General features: G+C 39.6%; 1 protein-coding gene across 5 annotated transcripts in view; it reads left to right on the top strand.

Annotated features, from left to right (window-relative positions):
- BRWD1 (bromodomain and WD repeat domain containing 1) overlaps positions 1-20,692 on the top strand; it is a 117,851-nt gene that overhangs the window by 78,983 nt on the left and 18,176 nt on the right. For 3 of the 5 annotated variants that reach the window (XM_048866571.2, XM_048866540.2, XM_048866560.2), the window contains 8 exons: positions 327-405; positions 2,051-2,095; positions 4,984-5,130; positions 13,616-13,768; positions 14,088-14,257; positions 17,257-17,489; positions 18,720-18,917; positions 19,535-20,512. In XM_048866571.2, coding sequence (XP_048722528.2) covers positions 327-405; positions 2,051-2,095; positions 4,984-5,130; positions 13,616-13,768; positions 14,088-14,257; positions 17,257-17,489; positions 18,720-18,917; positions 19,535-20,512 — 2,003 coding nt within the window. Of the gene's footprint in view, positions 1-326; positions 406-2,050; positions 2,096-4,983; positions 5,131-13,615; positions 13,769-14,087; positions 14,258-17,256; positions 17,490-18,719; positions 18,918-19,534; positions 20,513-20,692 lie in introns of those variants that run through there. The other 2 variants (XM_048866550.2, XR_012670133.1) reach the window with 2 other exon arrangements.

The following is a 20,692-nucleotide window of genomic DNA, read 5'->3' on the forward strand; positions in this document are numbered from 1 at the left end:
TCATTGGAAAAACTTCCAGCCGGCCACTCTAAATTCAGTTATAAATCTAAAGTTAGGAAGCTGAGATGGCTGCATATTATAATATATGAATTCGCTAGCAGATTCTGCAGAAATCATTTGAAATTGGTAAAAGGCATTTTTAATTAAATTATGTTGCCAATGCCCTGTTTACTGAGCTTAAAGTGCCTTCCGTAAGCATGCCTTTTCAAACTTTAAATTCTCTTGAAAAATTATTTTCCACCGTTCATATGTGTTTTAAAGTCTAGAAAGTGGTAACCGTTTTTTTCCATTATTCATGTAGTAAAGCTTTTAATTCTACTTTACAGTGATCCAGTTTGTACAAACATATTTGAGCTTAGTAATACAACAGAAGATGAGCAGGACTCTCTTGATGCTGCTGATCTGGTAATAAACTTGTTTTTTTATTTTAAACAAATATTCAAAGTAGGAGCTTATTAGCTGTGATCAAGTAGAACTGTAAGTCTAGTTACTAGCAGCAGCAAAACTAATTTTAAATATTTTTTAAAACCTATACTTTTATAATATGCCACAATTACAAACGTCTGGGTTATAGACATATACCTGCTTCATATCCATATATTTTATACATAATTTTTATTTATATAATGGCCCAGTCCATTATTTGAACTTCCCCAAAGTTTGAGGATGTTTGGATCTGGTATAGGTAGATATACTATATTTCATAACTATATTTCACTAATTGTTGAGTTGTGGATATTTATATGTAAATAATATTGCACGTGGAGTGTACATTTTACAGATAAATCACTGTTATCAAGTGTAGTATTCTTTTCCTTCCCTCCCCTCCCCCCCATGTGTGTGGCTCAGTTGCTCCATACCTATTATTACATGTGTAGTATATACATATATTACTACATCTGAAGACATTTATTGAATTATATGTAACTCTGGGTATTTTTTTTTTAATTGGGGTAAAAAAATCATTATATATTTAAAAAATGGTAATGCCAAGGGTTCAGAACACGAAATTATAGATGTGATGAGAGCCATTACTGTTTGATATAATTACATTCATACTTTTGCTCTGAATTCTTTTCTTTATTTAAAAAAGATAAAATTGATTATTGATTACTGCATTTGATTATGCAATATAAAACTAACAAATTCACTTCAATATTTGAGAATAGTAGTCTAATGCATTTATTATAATGTGGTGAGCTGTTGATAGCAATGCATACAGTGTGTACATTTGGAGTGCCACCTTTTGGTATATTGGTAGTATACATAAAATTAAAAAATAGTATACTACTTTTACCAAAAAGACATTTCAAGTATTTTTTATTTCTAAGCAAAAGTTTTTAAAAATGCTGAAAGGCACATGTTCTCTATTCAGGACTAAGACCAGGGAAACTCTGAAATTCAGTCCATAAGTGACTCTTACTACTCAAACCATGAAAAACAGTGTTTCTCCAGAGTTACTTTTGGTGGGATTTTCATGCCTGATCGTCTTTTGCTTCTGAGCTAGACAGGCAAAACTTGAAAAACTGTAAGATTTTTCATCTGCCACACATAGTCTCTCATGCCCTTTAGTGCTTAAAGTTGGTGGTATTGAGCCCTGGTTTGTCATAAGGTATCCTTTTTATATAAAAAGCATCTGATAAGAGGTACCAAGAGTGCAAGCATCCTTCTGATGCATCAGTGAAACCCCCAACTCTGTGTGCCTTTGCATCAAGGCCTCCAGTATCATCCATCCATTGAGGTTCAGGATATGATGCTGGAGCCAGGAATGTTGAGTATTGATTTGTGTTTAGGGTCCTAAATAAGTCACTCCTCATTTGAGGCCTCCTTAAAGGCTACAGTATCCCCTTTGATGTTTCCCTCTTGGCTTGTCAGGAACTGTTGGAACTCCTAGCTTCACTGGACGGTTTTCTATAATGTCCGTCACAATAGATAGTATGTTTACTGTTTTCATTGTAGTATAAATTATAATGGCAGCTTTCGTCTCAATCGTTGTCACCTATTTTATGTTGTGAATTATTTTTGAAGTGGTGTGTGGTCTGTTTTGTAGGAGAATGATAAATGTCTTCCAAGAAGTTCTTACAGAAGAGTAAAAGTAAGTTGGCCTGTCCTTACCATAAATATTGAAATACCAGCTGTCTGAAAAGTTGGTCAGCAGAAACAGTAGTGAAATAGCAGAACTTAGTGGAGCGTGCTACCTTTTGTAATTAATGTCTTTCCTAACTTTCCTGGTGATAACTGCAAATAATCAGATACAATTTTTTAAAGATTTCTTCAGTTTTTTTACTTATTCCTGTAACGAAGTCATAATGCAGAACGTGCAATGGATACAACTGATATTAGAACAGACTTCAATAACTGAATAACTGCAAATATAGTACCTAATTAAAGAAAGGAATAAAGTGATCCAGGAAACGACAGGCCCTTTAGTTAGACCCTAATTATATGCAAGGTCTTAAAACAAATTTTGAAAGAAAAAGTAAGTAAAGGCACAGTGGTAAAGATAATTGAGTTAAAACACAACATGGTATTGCAAAGGGTAGATCATGCCAGACCAACCTGATTTCTTCGTGACGATAACTAGTTTTGTAGACAACGGGAATGCAATAGATGTAATCTATCTGGATTTCAGTAAAGTGGCTGATATAATTCCACAGGGGAAGTTATTAGTTAAATTGGAGAAGATAGGGATTTATACGAGAATCAGATGATGCGCTAAGGCACTGGTTAAAGGGGATGTTGTAATTGGTCATGCTGAAAAGTGAACTGGCATGCTAGAGGGAGGTAACTAATGAAATTCCTCAAGGATCAGTCTTGGGACCAATCTTAGTTAACATTTTCGTTAATGACCTTGGCACAAAAAGTGGAAGTGTACTAATATTTGTAGATGACACAAAGTTGGGAGGTATTGCCAATATGGAAAAGGACCAGAATATCATAAAAGAAGGTTTGGATGACCTTGAAAACTGGAATAATAGAAATGGGATTAAATTTAATAATGCAGAGTGCAAACTCATGCATTTAGGGACTAATAAGAATTTTTGCTATAAGTTGGACATATCAGTTGGAAGTAATGAAAGAGGAGAAAGACCTGGGTGTATTGGTCGATCATAGGATGACTGAGCCACCAATGTGATGTGGCCCTAAAAAAAGGCTAATGCAATCCTCGGATGTATCAGGCAAGATATTTCCAGTAGGGAAAGAGAAGTGTTAGAATCATTGTACAAGGCACTGATGAGACCTTATCTGGAATACTGATGCAATTTTGGGTTCCCATGTTTAAGAAGGATTAATTCAAAGTGGAATAGGTGCAGAGAAGGGCTACCAGGATAAGAGGAACAGAGAACCGGGAAACTGAAGAAGCCTGGCTTGTTGAGGCTAACAAAATGAATGCTAAGAGGCGAAATGATTGCTCTCTCTAAATACATCAGAGGGATAAACACCAGAAAAGAAGAGGAGTTATTTAACATAAGGGCCAGTGTTGGCACAAGAACAAATGGCTATGAACTGGCCATCAACAAGTTTAGGCTCGAAATTAGGCAAAGGTTCTAACCATCAGAGAAGTGAAGTTCTGCAATAGCCTTCCAAGGCAGTATTTGGGTGTAAAAAACCTAAATTGTTTGAAGAATGAGCTTGATAAGTTCATGGAGGAGATGGTATAATGCGGTTGCCTAAATGGCATGTGGCCCATCTTCAACTGCTACTAGCAAATAACTCCAACAGCTGGAGATGGGACACAAGATGAGGAGGGCCCTCAGTTACTTTCCAAGGTGTCTGACTGGTGGGTCTCTCTCACATGTTCAGGGTGTAACCGATGAACATATTTGGGGTCGGGAAGGAATTTTCCCTCGGGTCAGATTTGCAGAGACTGTGGGGGTTTTTCCACCTTCCCTTGCAGCAGGGGGTACAGGTCACTTGCTGGTTTGAACTAGAGTAAATGGATTTTTAGTAACTTGAAGTCTTTAAATCAAGATTTGAGACCTTCAGTAACTCAGCCAGACATTAAGGGGCTATTATAGGAGTGGTTGGGTGAGGCTCTGTGGCCTGCGGTGTACAGAAGGTTAGATTAGATGATCATGATTAAGGCTACGATTTAGTCACGGAAGTCGCAGAAGTCACTGAATCCGTGACTTCCAGTGACCTCCGTGGCTTCTTCCAGTGGAGAGATGCAGAGTCCCCTGCAGGGGCAGGGAGCTGTGGGGTACCCCTGCTGCCTGTGGCGGCCCCTAGAGCCCCAGCGATCCCAGCAGGTTGTGGGGGAGCCCCGGCTGCTCCCAGCTGCTGCGCAGCTGCCCTGCTGCAGGGACCCGCTGATCCCCATTTTGTCACAGATATTTTTGATAAAAGTCATGGACAGGTCACAGCTTCTGTTAATTTTTCTTTATTGCCCGTGACCTGTCCATGATTTTTACCAAAAATATCTGTGACAAAATCTTATCCTTAATCATGATGGTCCCTTCTGACTTTAAAGTCTGAATATATGAACCTAATGTGTAAACGTTGGAATTATTCAGGAAACAAAGTCTTAGGTCTTTTCTTTATACCTAAGGGACACAGGACAGTGTTTCTAGCAAGAAAACAGCTAGAAAAAAACCCAAGATGTGGGTGTAACCCCTTTGATCACTGGGTATAGTTGTTTTCCCAAAGGAATTTGCAGAGATCAAGAAAGAGAGCATCTATGCATCACACTTAAATATAATAGTATGCTTAATCCTCTAGGCCAGCCAATCAGGAAAACTGGGTTGAAGAGGAGAAAATTCTTACTCAACACGTATCAAAAATTGAAAAGCAGAAATTACAAAAAATGCAAAAAGTAGAATGCTTTTTGCATTTTTTTGCTATTAATTTTTAGTTTCTTTACTAAGATACTACTCTCGAAGTTTAGCCAGCAATTTCTGCAACGTATTTAAAATTCTAATTGGAATTATTTTTGAAACTTAGTTTTTTCAGGAAGTAATTTTTTTTATTTTTTTTTTTTTTAAGAGACGGGTTATGAAGAGACGAAGCAATGTGAAAATTAACTATGATGAAAATACCTGGAAGAAACAATGTATGGAACTGGTGAATTTAATTTTCCAATGCGAAGATTCTGAGCCTTTTAGACAACCTGTTGATTTGGACCAATATCCTGTAAGTTATCCTTCATAAATCTTAAGTGATTTAATGTTTGTCTTATCATTTCTCTCTTTTGGTACAGAACTTGTACCATAATAAGACTGTCATTCATGAAGTTGGCTTCATAGATTCAAGCTCTTGGAGCTATGTGCTATATTCTCAGTCCAGAACTGTTGACACAAATTAGCCTTGCCATGTGCCTAGGTATCTATGTCCTATCATCTGTGAAAAGATTTACATTGTCTGTATTCTTAATTCCTAGGTCTTTTTGTTTGTTGTTGAAACTGGAACTGCTTATCTCATACTAGTATCATTTTGTGTTGCTTGAAGTTAGTTACTTGTAATGGGTGTTTTAAAAAAAAAATTTTACAATTTCCTTGAGATTCATGGGCAGGGCTGTCAAATGCTTGGCATGAATTCAATCTGACCTGTTTTTTTTATTTGTGGACCATATGACATTCATATTCTATAGAATCTAAGCTTTCATTTGAAAAATCGTCAATTCTTAGCCCCTGTGGTTGCAAAAGAAAACCTTGCAAATGTAGACCAATGCAGTGATGATTGCAGACAGCGTGAAACCGTGATTGAGAAGTGTGAACTTCTTTTGTGTGCATTAACTTCTTTGGACTGTTAACTTTAAATATTACTTTCTTGAACCGCTTCATGGATGCCAGACTTTCACCCCACCTCTCCCCAGAGCTTGCAGAGACAGGAAGACTCACCTACAACTACTACTACTTAAGGAAGCCCTTGAGGCTAGATCCTCTGTATCTGTTCTGATTTCGGTTCAAAGGTCTAAAGAGCTAGCCTTGGCCCTGGTGGCCTCAGTCTGTTCCGTTTGACTGCAGGGTTCCAAGAAGCCGCAGCCCCTACTGGGATCAGTTCCTATGGCTCCTCCAGTCAAACCCCCAAGGTGATAATGTCCAAATTGAGGGCTGTCTGGTCAGATCCCACACTCTGGTTCTGTAAGAAAGGTTAAGGAACAGTTCGGCTGGTCTCGTTCATACCATACCTCGTGCCTCACAGCAGTCGGACTTTGATGTAATCCCTGTGGCAGCAGGACCAGGGTCAGTTCAGCTACCTCTTCCAGATGTATGCATGTGGTGTCTCTGAATGAGGGTCATCATTGCCTTCAGTTTCGGATTTTGAGATGCCAAGGAAGAACAGCATAGAAGCAAGATGGCCAACTCTAGCAGTGCGAGTTCCTGTGCATCAGAACTATGCATCTTGTCTGATTCTGGTAAGGCTGCCACAGTTCCAAAGCAGCGTCCTGTTCCACCTCTAGCTTCAGTAACAAAAGAGACAAACCCATGAGCTGTAGCTCACGAAAGCTCATGCTCAAATAAATTGGTTAGTCTCTAAGGTGCCACAAGTCCTCCTTTTCTTTTTCAGATCCACTGTTGTTCTCTGACCCAATTCCTGTTTCAGTTCTGGCTACTTTCTCAGTTCTGGAGAGTTCTGTCACTATAACAACCCAAGTCTGCCTTCAGGTTCAATACATGTCCTGGATCCAGGTGTGAAGGGCACAACTCATAAAAGGTGGTGTGTATCCTCAGTTCCAGGGTTAAGATCTTTGTCTCCAGTTGGGAAGAAAACAGATCCCGTTGCTGGTCCTTTCTTGGATCATCTTCTGATCCCTCCTCTGAGGTCTCCCATCAAAGTCTACCACAAAGGACTAGATTCCCGTTCCTCCCTCCAGATCTGTTACTATCCTATTGTGTGCATTCACCCACCATTAATTAATAAAATAGAGCACCACATAGTTAAGGGTTAATTTGAACAAGCAGGGCTTCTGGAGGCAAGGTCAAACAACCAGTCTTGCAGTTTCTGCTAATCAGAATGGGAGGAGGGGAAGAAAGAGTCAACAAATTGAGACTGAAAGAAAATAAGTGGATGAGAATCTTCAATTTGTGCACCTTAGATGTAGAACCTTATTACGACTAATATTGTTAGGAATATTTGTTAAGTAGTTTATAGAAGTAAGGAGAGGTGATGACTCAGTAGAGGTCACTATGACCTGTGTCTTTTGTAAAAGTTAGTTTAGTTTAAAAAAAAACAAAAAAAACTAGATAATAGAGTGTACTTGGAAGGAATTATCTGAAGCTATTCTGAGACATTTTCTGACACCAAAAAGAAAAGGAGTACTTGTGGCACCTTAGAGACTAACCAATTTATTTGAGCATAAGCTTTCGTGAGCTACAGCTCACTTCATCGGATGCATACTGTGGAAAGTGTAGAAGATCTTTTTATACACACAAAGCATGAAAAAATACCCCCCACCCCACTCTCCTGCTGGTAATAGCTTTTCTAAAGTGATCACTCTCCTTCCAATGTGTATGATAATCAAGGTGGGCCATTTCCAGCACAAATCCAGAGTTTAACAAGAACGTCTTGGGGGGGGGGGTAGGAAAAAACAAGGGGAAATAGGTTACCTTGCATAATGACTTAGCCACTCCCAGTCTCTATTCAAGCCTAAGTTAATTGTATCCAATTTGCAAATGAATTCCAATTCACCAGTTTCTCGCTGGAGTCTGGATTTGAAGTTTTTTTGTTGTAATATCGCAACTTTCATGTCTGTAATCGTGTGACCAGAGAGATTGAAGTGTTCTCCGACTGGTTTATGAATGTTATCATTCTTGATCTCTGATTTTGTGTCCATTTATTCTTTTACGTAGAGACTGTCCAGTTTGACCAATGTACATGGCAGAGGGGCATTGCTGGCACATGATGGCATATATCACATTGGTGATATATGTGATACATTCCTAACCCCCCCCCCCCGACGTTCTTGTTAAACCCTGGATTTGTGCTGGAAATGGCCCACCTTGATTATCATACACATTGTAAGGAGAGTGATCACTTTAGATAAGCTATTACCAGCAGGAGAGTGGGGTGGGGGGAGGTATTTTTTCATGCTTTGTGTGTATAAAAAGATCTTCTACACTTTCCACAGTATGCATCCGATGAAGTGAGCTGTAGCTCACGAAAGCTTATGCTCAAATAAATTGGTTAGTCTGTAAGGTGCCACAAGTACTCCTTTTCTTTTTGCGAATACAGACTAACACGGCTGTTACTCTGATTTCTGACACCAGACTCCCCGGTGGGGAAGCAACGGGCCATTGCTGACCTGCTGCACATTATACCATCTCAGATTCTAGGTAATTATTTGGATTGTTCTAAACCTATTGCTTATGTCTGTGTGCTTATGTCTAATAAATTGAAGTTTTAGATAAGAGCACGCTTACTTGTATTAATCTTCCATCAGATAGAATTGCTGTGTTCTCATTGATTTATTCCTGACAGTCCCTGGAGTGAAACAGTTTAAGTTACTACTGCTTTGGGTTTTGAAAACCCTGGGTAACAGTGCCTAGGGACTTACTGATGACCATGCCAAGACCTCTTTAGTTACTCTTCTTGTAGATGTGGAGGCGACGTTTCATCTGCAAGGAATCTGAAAGCCCAGAGATCCTGTAGTCTGATTCCCCTGGATCTGTTGATGTCACTCCCCATCCTGACTGGGTTTTTGTAGTCGGCCAAATTTGTTTGGTCCAATCCCACCTCTTGTCTACCTATCTTAAAGAAGGCGGACAAACTATACCAGCTACCCTTGGACAGGTTCTCGTATTTTCATACCCACCCTGTGAACAACTTGCTGGTAATAGTTGCTGCCAGCAACAGGGCAAGGATGGGACAACTACACTTCACCCTGAGTGACAGAGGGGAAAGAAGATTGACTCATGGAGGAGAAAGGTGTTCTCCTCATCCCTCGGTATTAGGATGGTGAATTGGTGACTTATCAGGCAGTTATGGCTTGTGACCAGTTCCTTCTCTGGGAGAATGTTGTCTTCTCCAGGATGTACCTAAAGACAGGAGAAGGTTGTCTAATGCTATCTTATTGGAGGGTCAGAATGTAGCTAGGTATTTCCTCAGAGCTTCCTTCAGTGCCTCAGACTGCTGCCAGAGGATTGGGTCTGCTGTGGCTATCAGGATACATACATGGCTTTGATCCTCTTGTATAATTATGGACACCAGAAGTAAGCTTGGACGATCTCCCTTTTGAAGGGGAAGGTCTTTTCCGTATAAAGACTGGCAACTTACCAGAAAAACTGAAGGATGCAAGTTTGACCGCTCAGTCTCTGGGCTTAATCCCACCCATTGAAAGGAGGCCTGGCCCTCCTTTCAGTAGCAGAGGCAGCAATGCTCCCAGCCTTCAGCACCCTACTTTTCATCCAGTCAGAGACTCGAATTACCAACAACCTGCAGCCTCACAGAACGGTTGCAGAAAGAGACCTTTCAAACAAGGTTGCAAACCCAAATAGCCCACTTCCTCATCAGCCCCCTCATTCCGGAACACCAAGTCTCAGTTTTGACGTGATGCCTGAGAGTCTAGGACCAGCCAGCTACCTTTTTTCTACCCCCTCCTTTGGAGACAGGCTCTACCCCATTTCATCCACAAATGGAGGCAGGCAACATCAAACAGTGGATTTTAGAGATCATGGGAAAAGGCTATGGCATTCAATTAAGAAATGCTGCCTTCCTCAAACTCCCCTGTCTATCCCTCCTCAGGGACCCCTCTCATGAGGCAGTTCGCACAGAAGTGGAGAAGTTGCTTTGTTAGGAGCAGTCAAGGAGATTTCTGCTTACCTGAAGGGTCATGATTTTTACTTCTGATATTTTGGGGTACTAAAGAAGAATGGGGGGGTTCTGATCGATATTAAATTTAATGGAATTGAATAAATACATCTAGAAGTTTCATTTCCATATGCTGACCCTGTCTTCAGTAATCCCTTGCTGTCAGTCCTGGATTGGTTCCCAACTCTCAATCTAAAGGACACTAATTTTCATATTTCAGTTTCAGAAACATCAAAAGTACCTTTGATTTGTGGTAGCTGGGAGCCATTTCCAGTACAAGGTGCTTCCATTTGGCCTTTCTGCAATACCCAGGGTATTTACGAAGTGTCTCTCTGTGGTAGCGTTGTATCTGAGGAAGTAGGGTATATTTGTTTGCCCTTATATGAACGATTGGCTATCAAAAGCTGCTGTGGTGAGGACTTGTCACATAGTTACTATGACCAGTCTTTTCTTCTTAGCATCCGAAAGTCAATCCTCTGTTCTACACAAAGGATCCTTTTCATAGGTGCCATATTGGACTTAGTGGTAATGAGAGTTTTTCTATCTGATGACAGGTTTCTCAAAATGAAGTAAGTGTCAAGAATTTGAAGTTGCCCCACACAGAGGGTGAGGTTCTTCCTGAGTCTCAGGGGTTTTATGGCAGCCGCTACCTATGTGACTGTTTGCCAGTTTAAAAATGAAACCTGTGAGGCAGGTCCCAGGCTTACAGTCGAAGTTGAGCTAGCCTTTAGCTGTTGATCACTATACTTCAGAACATCATAGTCTCTCTGGACTGGGGGGCAAGCAGGACAAACATGCTCTGAAGTGTGCAGTTCAGTTCTTCAGGTTCATCTTGGACAGTGATTTCAGATGCCTCACCCAGTGGCTGGGGGGGTATGCTTGAATCATTTAAACAGTTCAAGGACATTGGTCTTCTCAGGAAAGAACGTTGCACATCAACATACTGGAACTAAGAACAGTTCATCTCGCTCTAAGAGCATTCCTCCATCAGCTGCCAGGAAAGGTTGTGCAGCTAGTAACAGACATGTCTGAAAAGTATTATATTAACAAGCAGTGGATGATCATTCCACCTCCTTGTTTGCAGAGGTGATAAATCTGTGGGATTCATGTATCTACTATGAAATGTATCTTGTGGCACTACATTTGGCTGGGGAAAGCAATGTAGTTGTGGATAGTCTCAACAGAGACTGCTCTCAGATGCACATGAAGTCCCTAAAGATTAGGTGGTTGACCATATTTTCCAGATGGAGTCAACCCAAATGTGGACCTATTTGCAACTAGGTTCCAAAGAACATGTCATTCTTCCTGTTCTAGAGTGGGTAGGAACTGTCTGTGTCAGATGCTTTCCTGCTGCGCTGAGGAGAGGGGTCTGATGTGTTTCTTTTTCCCTTGATACAGAAGGTGATAGAGAGTTGTTAGGATAAGGCAAGATAATACTCATTGCCCAATCTTGGCCACATTAGCAGTGGTTTACTGATCTCCTTCAACTGTCCAGTGGAGTCTTCATATACCTCCCTCTGTCTCCAGACCTCATGTCCCGGGAGGGGGACAGGATTTTTCATGTAAGTCCCTTCGCTTGAGCGTGTATGGTCATACTTTGTCTGCTCTTGAGCAGTCGTGTTCATCTGTTCATACTAGTTAACTCTAGATAATGGTCCATTAGAAACTGTTATTTCCTAAAATGGTCTAGTTTTCAGGCATGGATGCAGAGGAGGTCTGATTCTCAATACTGGTTGGACTACTTAACGTACTTTAAAAAATCAAGAGTTGTCTAGTCTAACACATCATTAAAGGTCCATTTGGCAGCCATCTCTACGTATCCTGCTTTCGTTGATGGTAGATCGCTGTTTGTTCTTGCTTCAGTTAAAAGGTTTATAAAGGTGTATCTAAGATATGTGCCTCCTGTTAGGGACCCTCTCCTTTCCTTAGACCGGTTTTGACCATGTTGGTGAAATCTCATTTCGCCCCATTGGCTAAATGTTCATTTTATCATTTGGTGTTTGACTTTCACATTAATCAGTCTGTTAATTTACCATTTTTTCCTCTAAGCTACATTCTAGTGAAAAAAGATCTGTCCTCCATACATTGGCTGCCATAAGGGCACTTGCCTATTTTTTGGACAGAACTAAGAGCTTTTGTAAAATGACTAAATTGTTTCATATGCCAGGAACAACATGGGGTATACGGTTTCTTCTCAGACTATTTCCTGGTGGATTAAGCAATGTATTGCTGAGCGTTAAACACTAGCAAAAATGCCGGTAGCTGCTTCGATTCAACCACATTCCACTAGAGCTGTGTTGCGGCTTTCTTTTCTTGTCTGAGGCAGATGCCTCAGACTGAGATTTGCAAAGCTGCAACCTGAACTTCAGTGTTCCCTTTCACCAAGCAACGTGCTCTGGGGTTGGCAAAGTGGTGCTTCTGTTTTTATTCCCTGTTCCCACCTCCAGGTTAGTCTCAGTACTGCTTGTCAATCTTTCCCGTAAGTAGGAATATGCAGAGCCACTCTCAGAAGAAATGAAGATTACTTACCCGTAACTGGAGTTCTTCAAGATGTCTCTGCATATGCACACTTCCCACCCTCCTCCTCCTTTCTGTCAGAGGCCTTGTGATTATGTCTCTGGCTTTGCAGTGGAAGGACCTGAAGTTGGGCGGGTGCTTTGTGCCCTTTATAGTCTCCACCTCAGTGGTGGGATACGAGAGTCCTATATCTGTTTCTGCTAGAAGAGGGTTCAACCAAAAGGAGGTGGAGTACCCATAAGTGGGAAATGTGGAGTCATCTCAAAGAACTCAGGTTACAGGTAAGTAACCTTCATTTCTTCCTAATACTTCCTCTGACCCTATTAAGAACACATCACATAACATGTAAGAACCAAAGTGTGCCATTAGTCATCTTGTTCATTTATTTGTATATTATGTCTTCCTAACAGTTTTTGTTCTAATGTTTTTTAGATTATAAGATATCTGTAGCAGGGACTGTCTGTGTGTGTTCAGTACTCTGTACAATTGGGCCCCAATCCTGGTTGGGGTCTTTACATGCTAAAGTAACATAAATGTTCAGTAATACTCAAAGGTTCGGAAGAAAGTAGTGTTACTCTTCCGAGCTCTGCCCAGTTAAGATGACAAAATAAGATAATGCTCCAATAGATTATGTTGTCTGGGTTCTAGTCCTTGAGTTTGGCTCTCCCTTTATTGAGGTTCAAATACACCCATGGGCTCTGTTGGACTCCATGGTGGGGCTCAGATGCCTTGCTGGGCACTGCGCAGCCCCTTCTTAATTGAGGGGGGGGGAGAAGTAAGTGGTGGTATCTCTTAAGCCTGCCCTGTAAACTCAATCTACCAATTTACATAGTCACTTGGAGTAGATAGTATGAAAGATCTATGCAATGATCTTCCCTCTGCTTTGATAATTGGTGAAATAGTCAATGTTGACATTTAATGTTAACTCAGGTGCCCAATAATGATAACTTGCATTGAGAAGAATGGGGACAGTTTACCCACTCAAAGCTATAAAGCCCTGTGGACTCAGACATCACTGCATTAGCTGCTCTTTGTTTATATTTTCACGGTTTTCTCTGCTACCATAAAAGATGGAAACTTTTAAAAATGAAAGCTGCTGTAGTATGTACTCCCAGGTGGGACAGCAGCAACAGAGGCTGAACCTAAGCCATCTGAACCTAAAAGCTTGAGTCTTTTTTGCTGGGGTTGGGGTGTTTAAATTGCTGAGGTCATAGCTCAAGACTTGAGACTATTCAGCTGTCCTTATTGTGCTAATAGAAATAATAAAATAACACACCAAAATTCTTCTGCTTTATTTTCTATATGCCCTTTTGAGCTACTGAAACTTTTTTGCTCCGTATCTTTTATCTAGGACTACAGACATATTATAGACACTCCAATGGACTTTGGTACAGTGAAGGAGACACTGGAAGCTGGAAATTATGACAACCCGATGGAATTATGCAAAGATATAAGACTAATATTTAGCAATGCAAAATCTTACACTCCAAGTAAAAGATCAAAGGTAACTTTTTGTACACTATGCTTTCATAGTAGTCGTCAGGTTGGGCTAGGCTTCATTTAGTGTTGGGTCCTTTATTAATACCTATTTAGTAATGCAACAGAGCAAGCTACCAGTCTGGTGGGTTTGGACAAAGAATAGAGTGCAACAAAAGTATTCAGAAAAAGTAGGTGTCAGTCGTATGTCTCTTGTAGCTCTAATTTATGCTGAGTCATTTTGTCATTTTCTCCAGATGGTCTCTTCAGTAAATTCTTGTTTTTGTAAAACACTCAATTTACTCGTAAGATACTTTGTAATTTAAAGTTAACATCTCTTTATTTAGATTTATAGTATGACCTTGAGATTATCAGCGCTATTTGAGGAAAAAATGAGAAGAATCGTTTCAGACTTTAAAACTGGCCAAAAACACAATGAAAGACTACGAAGAAGCCAGAGATGTAACAGGAGGTTGCAAAGTCATAGCATGGTACAGCACCCTAACAAAACACTCAGGTAAATAGATTAAAAAGATGAATGCATTTGGGGCATTTTCACTATTGTAAAAATTATGCTTGTTGCATTCAGTTTTGTAAGATGGCAGCATGATCTCCTAGGATTAACTTATTAGTTAAATGGTTAATTATAGTGAAATATTTAGTACAGTTTTTTTTGCAGCAGTGAAGACTTGCAAAGAAAGTCCTTTGTGTAGTGCAAAATAAATTTATTACAAAACAGTTATGAGCTTATGAAGTAGAACCATTTTTAATCTCCGCTTTAGCCAGACAACCAAATTTTAACTGACTGAAATTATATGAAAGCTGGAAGGCTTAAATGATAACCAGTTACAAGTTAGTAAAAGTTGCTAGCCATAATAAGGATAAGTTGTTATAACCAAGCATATATAGTAGGAAGTTATATTCCACATGTATTATAATGTGGTGTTGGTAGCTCATGGTGAAGTTTACCCAAAATTTCCAAGAAAATAAGCCTCAATATCCCTAATGCAACATGGTTAATTCCATGTTTTATTCCACACTTTGTGTGTGTGCATGGTGGTGTGGCAAGAAGTCTCTGAGGGTCAAACCTCGTGGTGGTAGTGATTGATGCAAATGTAATTAGTCTAGATTTATCACCTACAAATCATTTTCAGCTGCTTCTCCACCAGTCCTTTTAAATGTGGTTTTCCCTTCTGTGCTTGCTATCCAGAGGCAATGGCTCTCATTGCCTAGCAACGTGTACTTGGATATATCCCTTTCTGTTGCCACCCAGCCATTCTGCTGCTGGCAGCAGAAGAAAGGTCCACCTACTTTGGCCAAATACAGCTCCTTATTTCCCTACTGTTTCTGGCAAGTAGTGAGCCAACTTAGGTTTTCAACGCTTAACTGTAGAGCATATGGGGGCAGTGGCAGGTGCGCTGAGCTTATTAGGATCTGTTACAGGAGTATTCCTCACATTCTCAATCTGCTCCCTTCCCTCTACCAAACAGCAGGCAAGTATGGCTGAAATAAAGAAACACATAAAGAGCAGGCAATGCTGTATCTGAAACATCAGTCTCATTCATATCTGAAAAGGAATTGTGTGTGACATGTTCCCAGCACACAGACCTTCACTGAGCCGAGGATTAGGGTTTCAGAGGATTATTGAGACCTCATTTCCTCTTCAGCAGAATTCAAGGAGTGCTTCAGATAAGTCTCTGCAAATTACAAGACACATCTTGACCAGAGCATGCACTTCTTGTCCCTCAAAAAGAATCTCTGGCTGTATGAATTTGTGGCTGCTTAATTAGAAAAATCTTTTTAGTGAGTCTATAACCCAAAGGAACCAAGTTACCACTTAGTATCCTAAAGTGGTAGGTATTTTCTAATGTGAGCAAACAAAATGGCCTCCTTCAAGGCTCCCCAGAAATCTCTGGATGACTTTCCTATATGTGGTGGATTCTCAATCTAATTCTTGCCCCATGTCTTTGCCCATGAAAGAGGACAGGGGGAGGAGGTCACAGAGGGGAACACTTGGTATGCTCCCAGCTAAAAGTCTGCTAGGAGGTAGCTACGGAAGAAGTGTACAAACGTCCCATAAACCAAGAGATGTAGTTTTATGTGTAAGTCTCTTAAGACAAGTAGAACAGGTGCAGAATTCTCTCTGGCTAAGGCCAAGTCCACACTAAAGATTTCTGCCAGCCCAGTTGTGTTGGCCAGAGAGTTGAAGAGGTGTGGTTCTTGACCAACATAGTTGTGCTATCAGAAGCCCCTAGTAGTACACGCAACTATACTGGCAAAGTTGCACTTTTACCCATGTACTTTGTTTTTTGCTTAGGTGTGGTGGAATAATATTCTAGTAAAAGCACAGTTTTGGTGGTATAAGCTGCGTCCAGGGTAGGAGCTCTTTGCCAGTATACTATACTGGTATAGCCATACCAGCAAAGAGCCCTTAGTGCGTATGTGGCCTAAGTGTACAAGGATGCCTTATTCTAAACAATGAAGAACTCAAGATTTAAAGGACTAGTATATATGTTAATTCAGGGCTTTATCAGGTAACAAATTTTCCCTTTAGGCTTTTTTAATGCTTTAATTTCATTTATTAGAAGAAATATTTCTGGTGTCGAACAAGTGCCCTTTCTCTCTTCCATTCCTCTACCAGAAGAGCATTGTTCTCCAGTAATCAAATTGAACCCCAGGCTTGTGTGCAGCACTCACACAGGTTAGATCTGAGTTACGGTGGAAAACTATAGACTTCATGTATTCATATTTCTGGGTACTCACATTTTATTTCAGAGAGCAGGATCTTTCTCCCAGGTTGTACCTGTTAGCTGGTGTCTTTGGGACTCTGTTTATCATAGGATATAATTGGTACACATGGCCCTTTTAAATGCCTATTGCAACTGATAAGTGAGGATTCTAGGGTACATCAGAAATCCAAAGGCAGCTGCTGCAACTTGGAAAATAGGGGGAAAAACATGATCAGCCTCAGATTTATGTATATATGCATAGTTGATATCTAATCCATTTCCTGATTTAATTAGATATTTTCACTGTAGGTGTAAATTGCACTTTTACCATGAGCACTTAGCATCAGCTACTGAGTTGTGAATGGTTTCAGAGTAGCAGCCATGTTAGTTTGTATTGGCAAAAAGAAAAGGAGTACTTGTGGCACCTTAGAGACTAACAAATTTATCTGAGCATAAGCTTTTGTGAGGTACAGCTCACTTCATCGGATGCATTCAGTGGAAAATACAGTGGGGAGATTTCTATACATAGAGAACATGAAACAATGATTGTTACCATACACACTGTAACGAGAGTTACAACTGCAGACATAATAAAATGTAATATTTTAGTTCACAAATTTAATCGCTTTTCACCAAGTCGGAAATGGTACTGAATACAGTCTGTTTTCTAGCAATAGCAATTATTGCCTTTTATCCAAGTTTCCAAATATTTCATTATTTCCTATTGAAATATTCTGCTCGCTTACTTTGTATATTACAGTTATTTCTATTTCCTTTGTATGGCTAGAAATGTGAAGCAGAAACCCTTAAAATCTCAGGCAAAAATTGAATCTGAGCAGGAAGATTCTTCTACCCAACCTACCTCTAGCAGAGCAGCATGTGTTACAAGCCATAAAATAAATGCTAGCACCTATCCCCACAGTTCTGGTGAATCTTCTGATTCTGCTTGCATGTCCTCACGTGAAAGAAATGGAAAAGCTAGAACTACACCCGTAACAAATCATTCTGCGTTGTCATCAGGTGAGAAACAAAATCTGTTTTAAAAGTTGTCTGCTTATATATTAAACTTTAGCTATAAAATGTTTGCTAATATTTTTTTGCCTTTGTATGCAAAGTTACCATAATTCCCACAAATTCTAGCTAAATAACTCTTAAAAATACAAAGCTTTTAAAATGCCTTCTGTAGGAAAACCTTGTCTCTGAGGACTGTGAATGTTTTGTAATAACATCTTGTGTTTTCATGCCGTTTGCATGTTAAGTATAGAAGTCTTCTGTTTTAAAGTTGTATAGAACCCAATAAGTTTCTTTAGTTTCAGCTTTTACTAGTGAAAAGCCTGCAGTAGGGGAAACTTATAAGTAAAAATACATTTATAATCAAAGAAGCAGACTTGTACACCATCTTTCAATCCTGTTGGTAATAGTCTTTGTGTGCCTGTACTCAGTTTCACATGGGGAGTCATCACGGAGCTAAATGGCTTGTTGAGGGGTGCAAGGGAGAAAAATGGTCCTGTCAGCTATACTTATTTGCTGCTTTAAAAATCTTCTGCTAAATGTGAAAATGGAACCTTGAAGTCTCAGACAACAGTCTTAGCAAACAGTGCTTGTGATGAACACTTTGAACTTGCCATGTCAGTACATTTAACACATAAATATGATTTATATTTAACTGTGTGTGTGTGTATTGCACACAAAACGCTATGCCAAAAGGCTATTAAGATTTCAAAGTTACGCACTCAGATGAAAGGAAGTGCTGGAATTAATGTTGCCTATGCAACACATGAAGGCCACCCCGTCATATATCACATTTTTATTCCAAAGCATGAAGGTGCCAAACTCTTAAAGAAGAAGCCACCACAATTTTATTAACATTGCAAAGCCTTCCTTGAAAATGGCTGAACATTTTTAGCTGAACCTTAAAAAAAGAAAAAATGCCACCAGACAATGTAGCATGAAAAAATTCAGCCCACATACTTAGTTTGGCAAAGTCATGAGCAACTGAAAACTGTCTTACAATGGAAAATGTCAGCCAGCTATCACTCACTATAGGTGACACTACCAGTGCCACCTATAATGTATGCCCTACTGTCATTGTCGTCTATAAACAATACACTGTGAAACTAATTATATGGAAGTGATATGTGTAAGAAACATTCTGTAACGTGTAAACCAGCAAATTACAGCTACTAATTAATTTTCAAGGTAACTAATTTGCTGTGTTCCTACTTAGAATTCTAATATTTTTTTTACCAGAAAGTGAAATAGAAGGCTCTTCGGCTTCTTTCTCTGCCTCCTCATCAGGATCTTCCTCCTCTTCTTCAAGTAGCTCAGAGGAAAGTAAAGAAAGCTCTATGGCTCTTGCATCCCCAGTATTACACAATGGCATATCCAGAGCAAAGAACAGCAGCTTTAGGGTAACCAGAAATAGAGCAGCTCAAAGAAAGCAAATGGGTAAGATTCAATTAGTGTTTTCTGTGAATGGCCAATAACATAAGAAAATGCACATTCAGTAGTTACTATGTGGTGCAATTAAGTTCATGTTAATAACCCTTAGAAAAGTTAAAACTGTATGTTAACATTTTGAGTACGTGACTGAGGCTAGCTTAGTGGCATGGCACTTGTACCAATACTGTTGCTGTAAGAGTTAGACTTTTCTCATCTTACTGTCTGCTCTGGTGAAATAATTAACATTAGCACTGAAGGAAGTTACTAGTAAGGCAAAGAGATAGTCAAACAGTGAGGATGAAGGTTTTGCAACTCCCTTAGTTTTTAATTATAAAAAAGAAATTGAATACAACTGATACTGATGGTATAATGATGGTTTAAATACAAATAAAGCAAGCTTCAATTCACGGTGAATGCTCATCTTTTAGATTTGTGAAGAATGAGAATTGTTACCTTTATTTTCTAGTTAAATAAAATGTTCCATGTAAGTTGCAGCTACTACTACATTTGTACTTCAGTTCAGTTTGTGCCTGAGTTGAACTTGTTTGACTTTACAGGAAATTAAATTTAACATAAATGGGTGTCCTTATATTTAAAATTGACAGCGATCCTTTATTTTACAGGATCGGTTTCTCAGGGGAATAGAAATATCAGAAAAACTGCCAGGAAAAGGCTATATAGAAGTGACTCTGAAAATACTTCAGCAGTGGCTTGTGAATCATTGAGTAACAAAACTGGTAGACATAGAAAAATTCCACGCAGAAGTGCTACTGTGGCTGCTAATAAATTAAAGCTGATGAGTGATGTGGAGGAAGAGATCTCCAGTTCAGAAAGTATTGGCATTGGAAGCAAGAACAGAAAACTGCCCCACCGCAATGCTTCTGCTGCAGCCAGGAAACTGTTGTTGGAAGGCTCTGATGATGAGACAGGTTTAAAGTCTGAAAGTGAAAAAGAATTAAAAGAACCGTATGCAAGGAAGAAAAAACTTTCTCAGCCTGGTTCATCTGCTGCTAGAAGAAAATATATTAGTGAATCTGAAGATGGAAGTTCAGATTCTGAAACTGATACAAGAAAGGCACAAAAAAATAGGCAAAGCAATAGCAAAAAACCACCACACAGGAGAGTCTGTGCTGCATCTCCTAAAATTAAAAATCCCACAGTAGAATTTTCAGAGGATGACTCCAAAAGCCATAAGTCAGAGGATGGGATCAGTCAGGAAGTGTCCAAACAGTCAACTTCTACACACAAACAGCATGCAGTGAGCAACTCATCTGTGGATGAGGAAGATTCTGAGTCACGCAGGTGGAATGGTAGAAAAATCAAGAAGGTGACGAGTCAAAAACCTGTAACTCCATTCAAAAAAGCAAAAGTCTTGAGTGACTTGGAGGACACAGCAGAGTCTGAAACAGAAGTGAAGGAGAATGAAAGAAGTTCTGTGTCAGAGAGCATGGAAACTTCTGGGACTGCAGGGAGCTCAAAATCTGGACCGGATGCTAGTTTCAATTGCTCTTCTAATTTAGCATCTGAAACTGATACCAATAATAGTAACTGTAGCGATGCCATAAACACAAAAAGGAGGAAAAGGGAAGTCACTAAAAAAGGTATGTTTAAAAACTTAATGTATCTAAATCTGATACTGACTAAATTAAAATGTAGGATTGGTGGTTATTAGGAAGATTTGGACTACTCAAAATGGGTTCCTTGCCATTCTGAAGGAAGCTTGTGTAGGAATATTGTAAAGTGCAACAATGATAGACGTATAAAGGTGTATGCTGTTAAAA

The sequence above is a fragment of the Caretta caretta genome, chromosome 1 (assembly GCF_965140235.1).
Source record: "Caretta caretta isolate rCarCar2 chromosome 1, rCarCar1.hap1, whole genome shotgun sequence".
Lineage (NCBI taxonomy): Eukaryota > Metazoa > Chordata > Testudines > Cheloniidae > Caretta > Caretta caretta.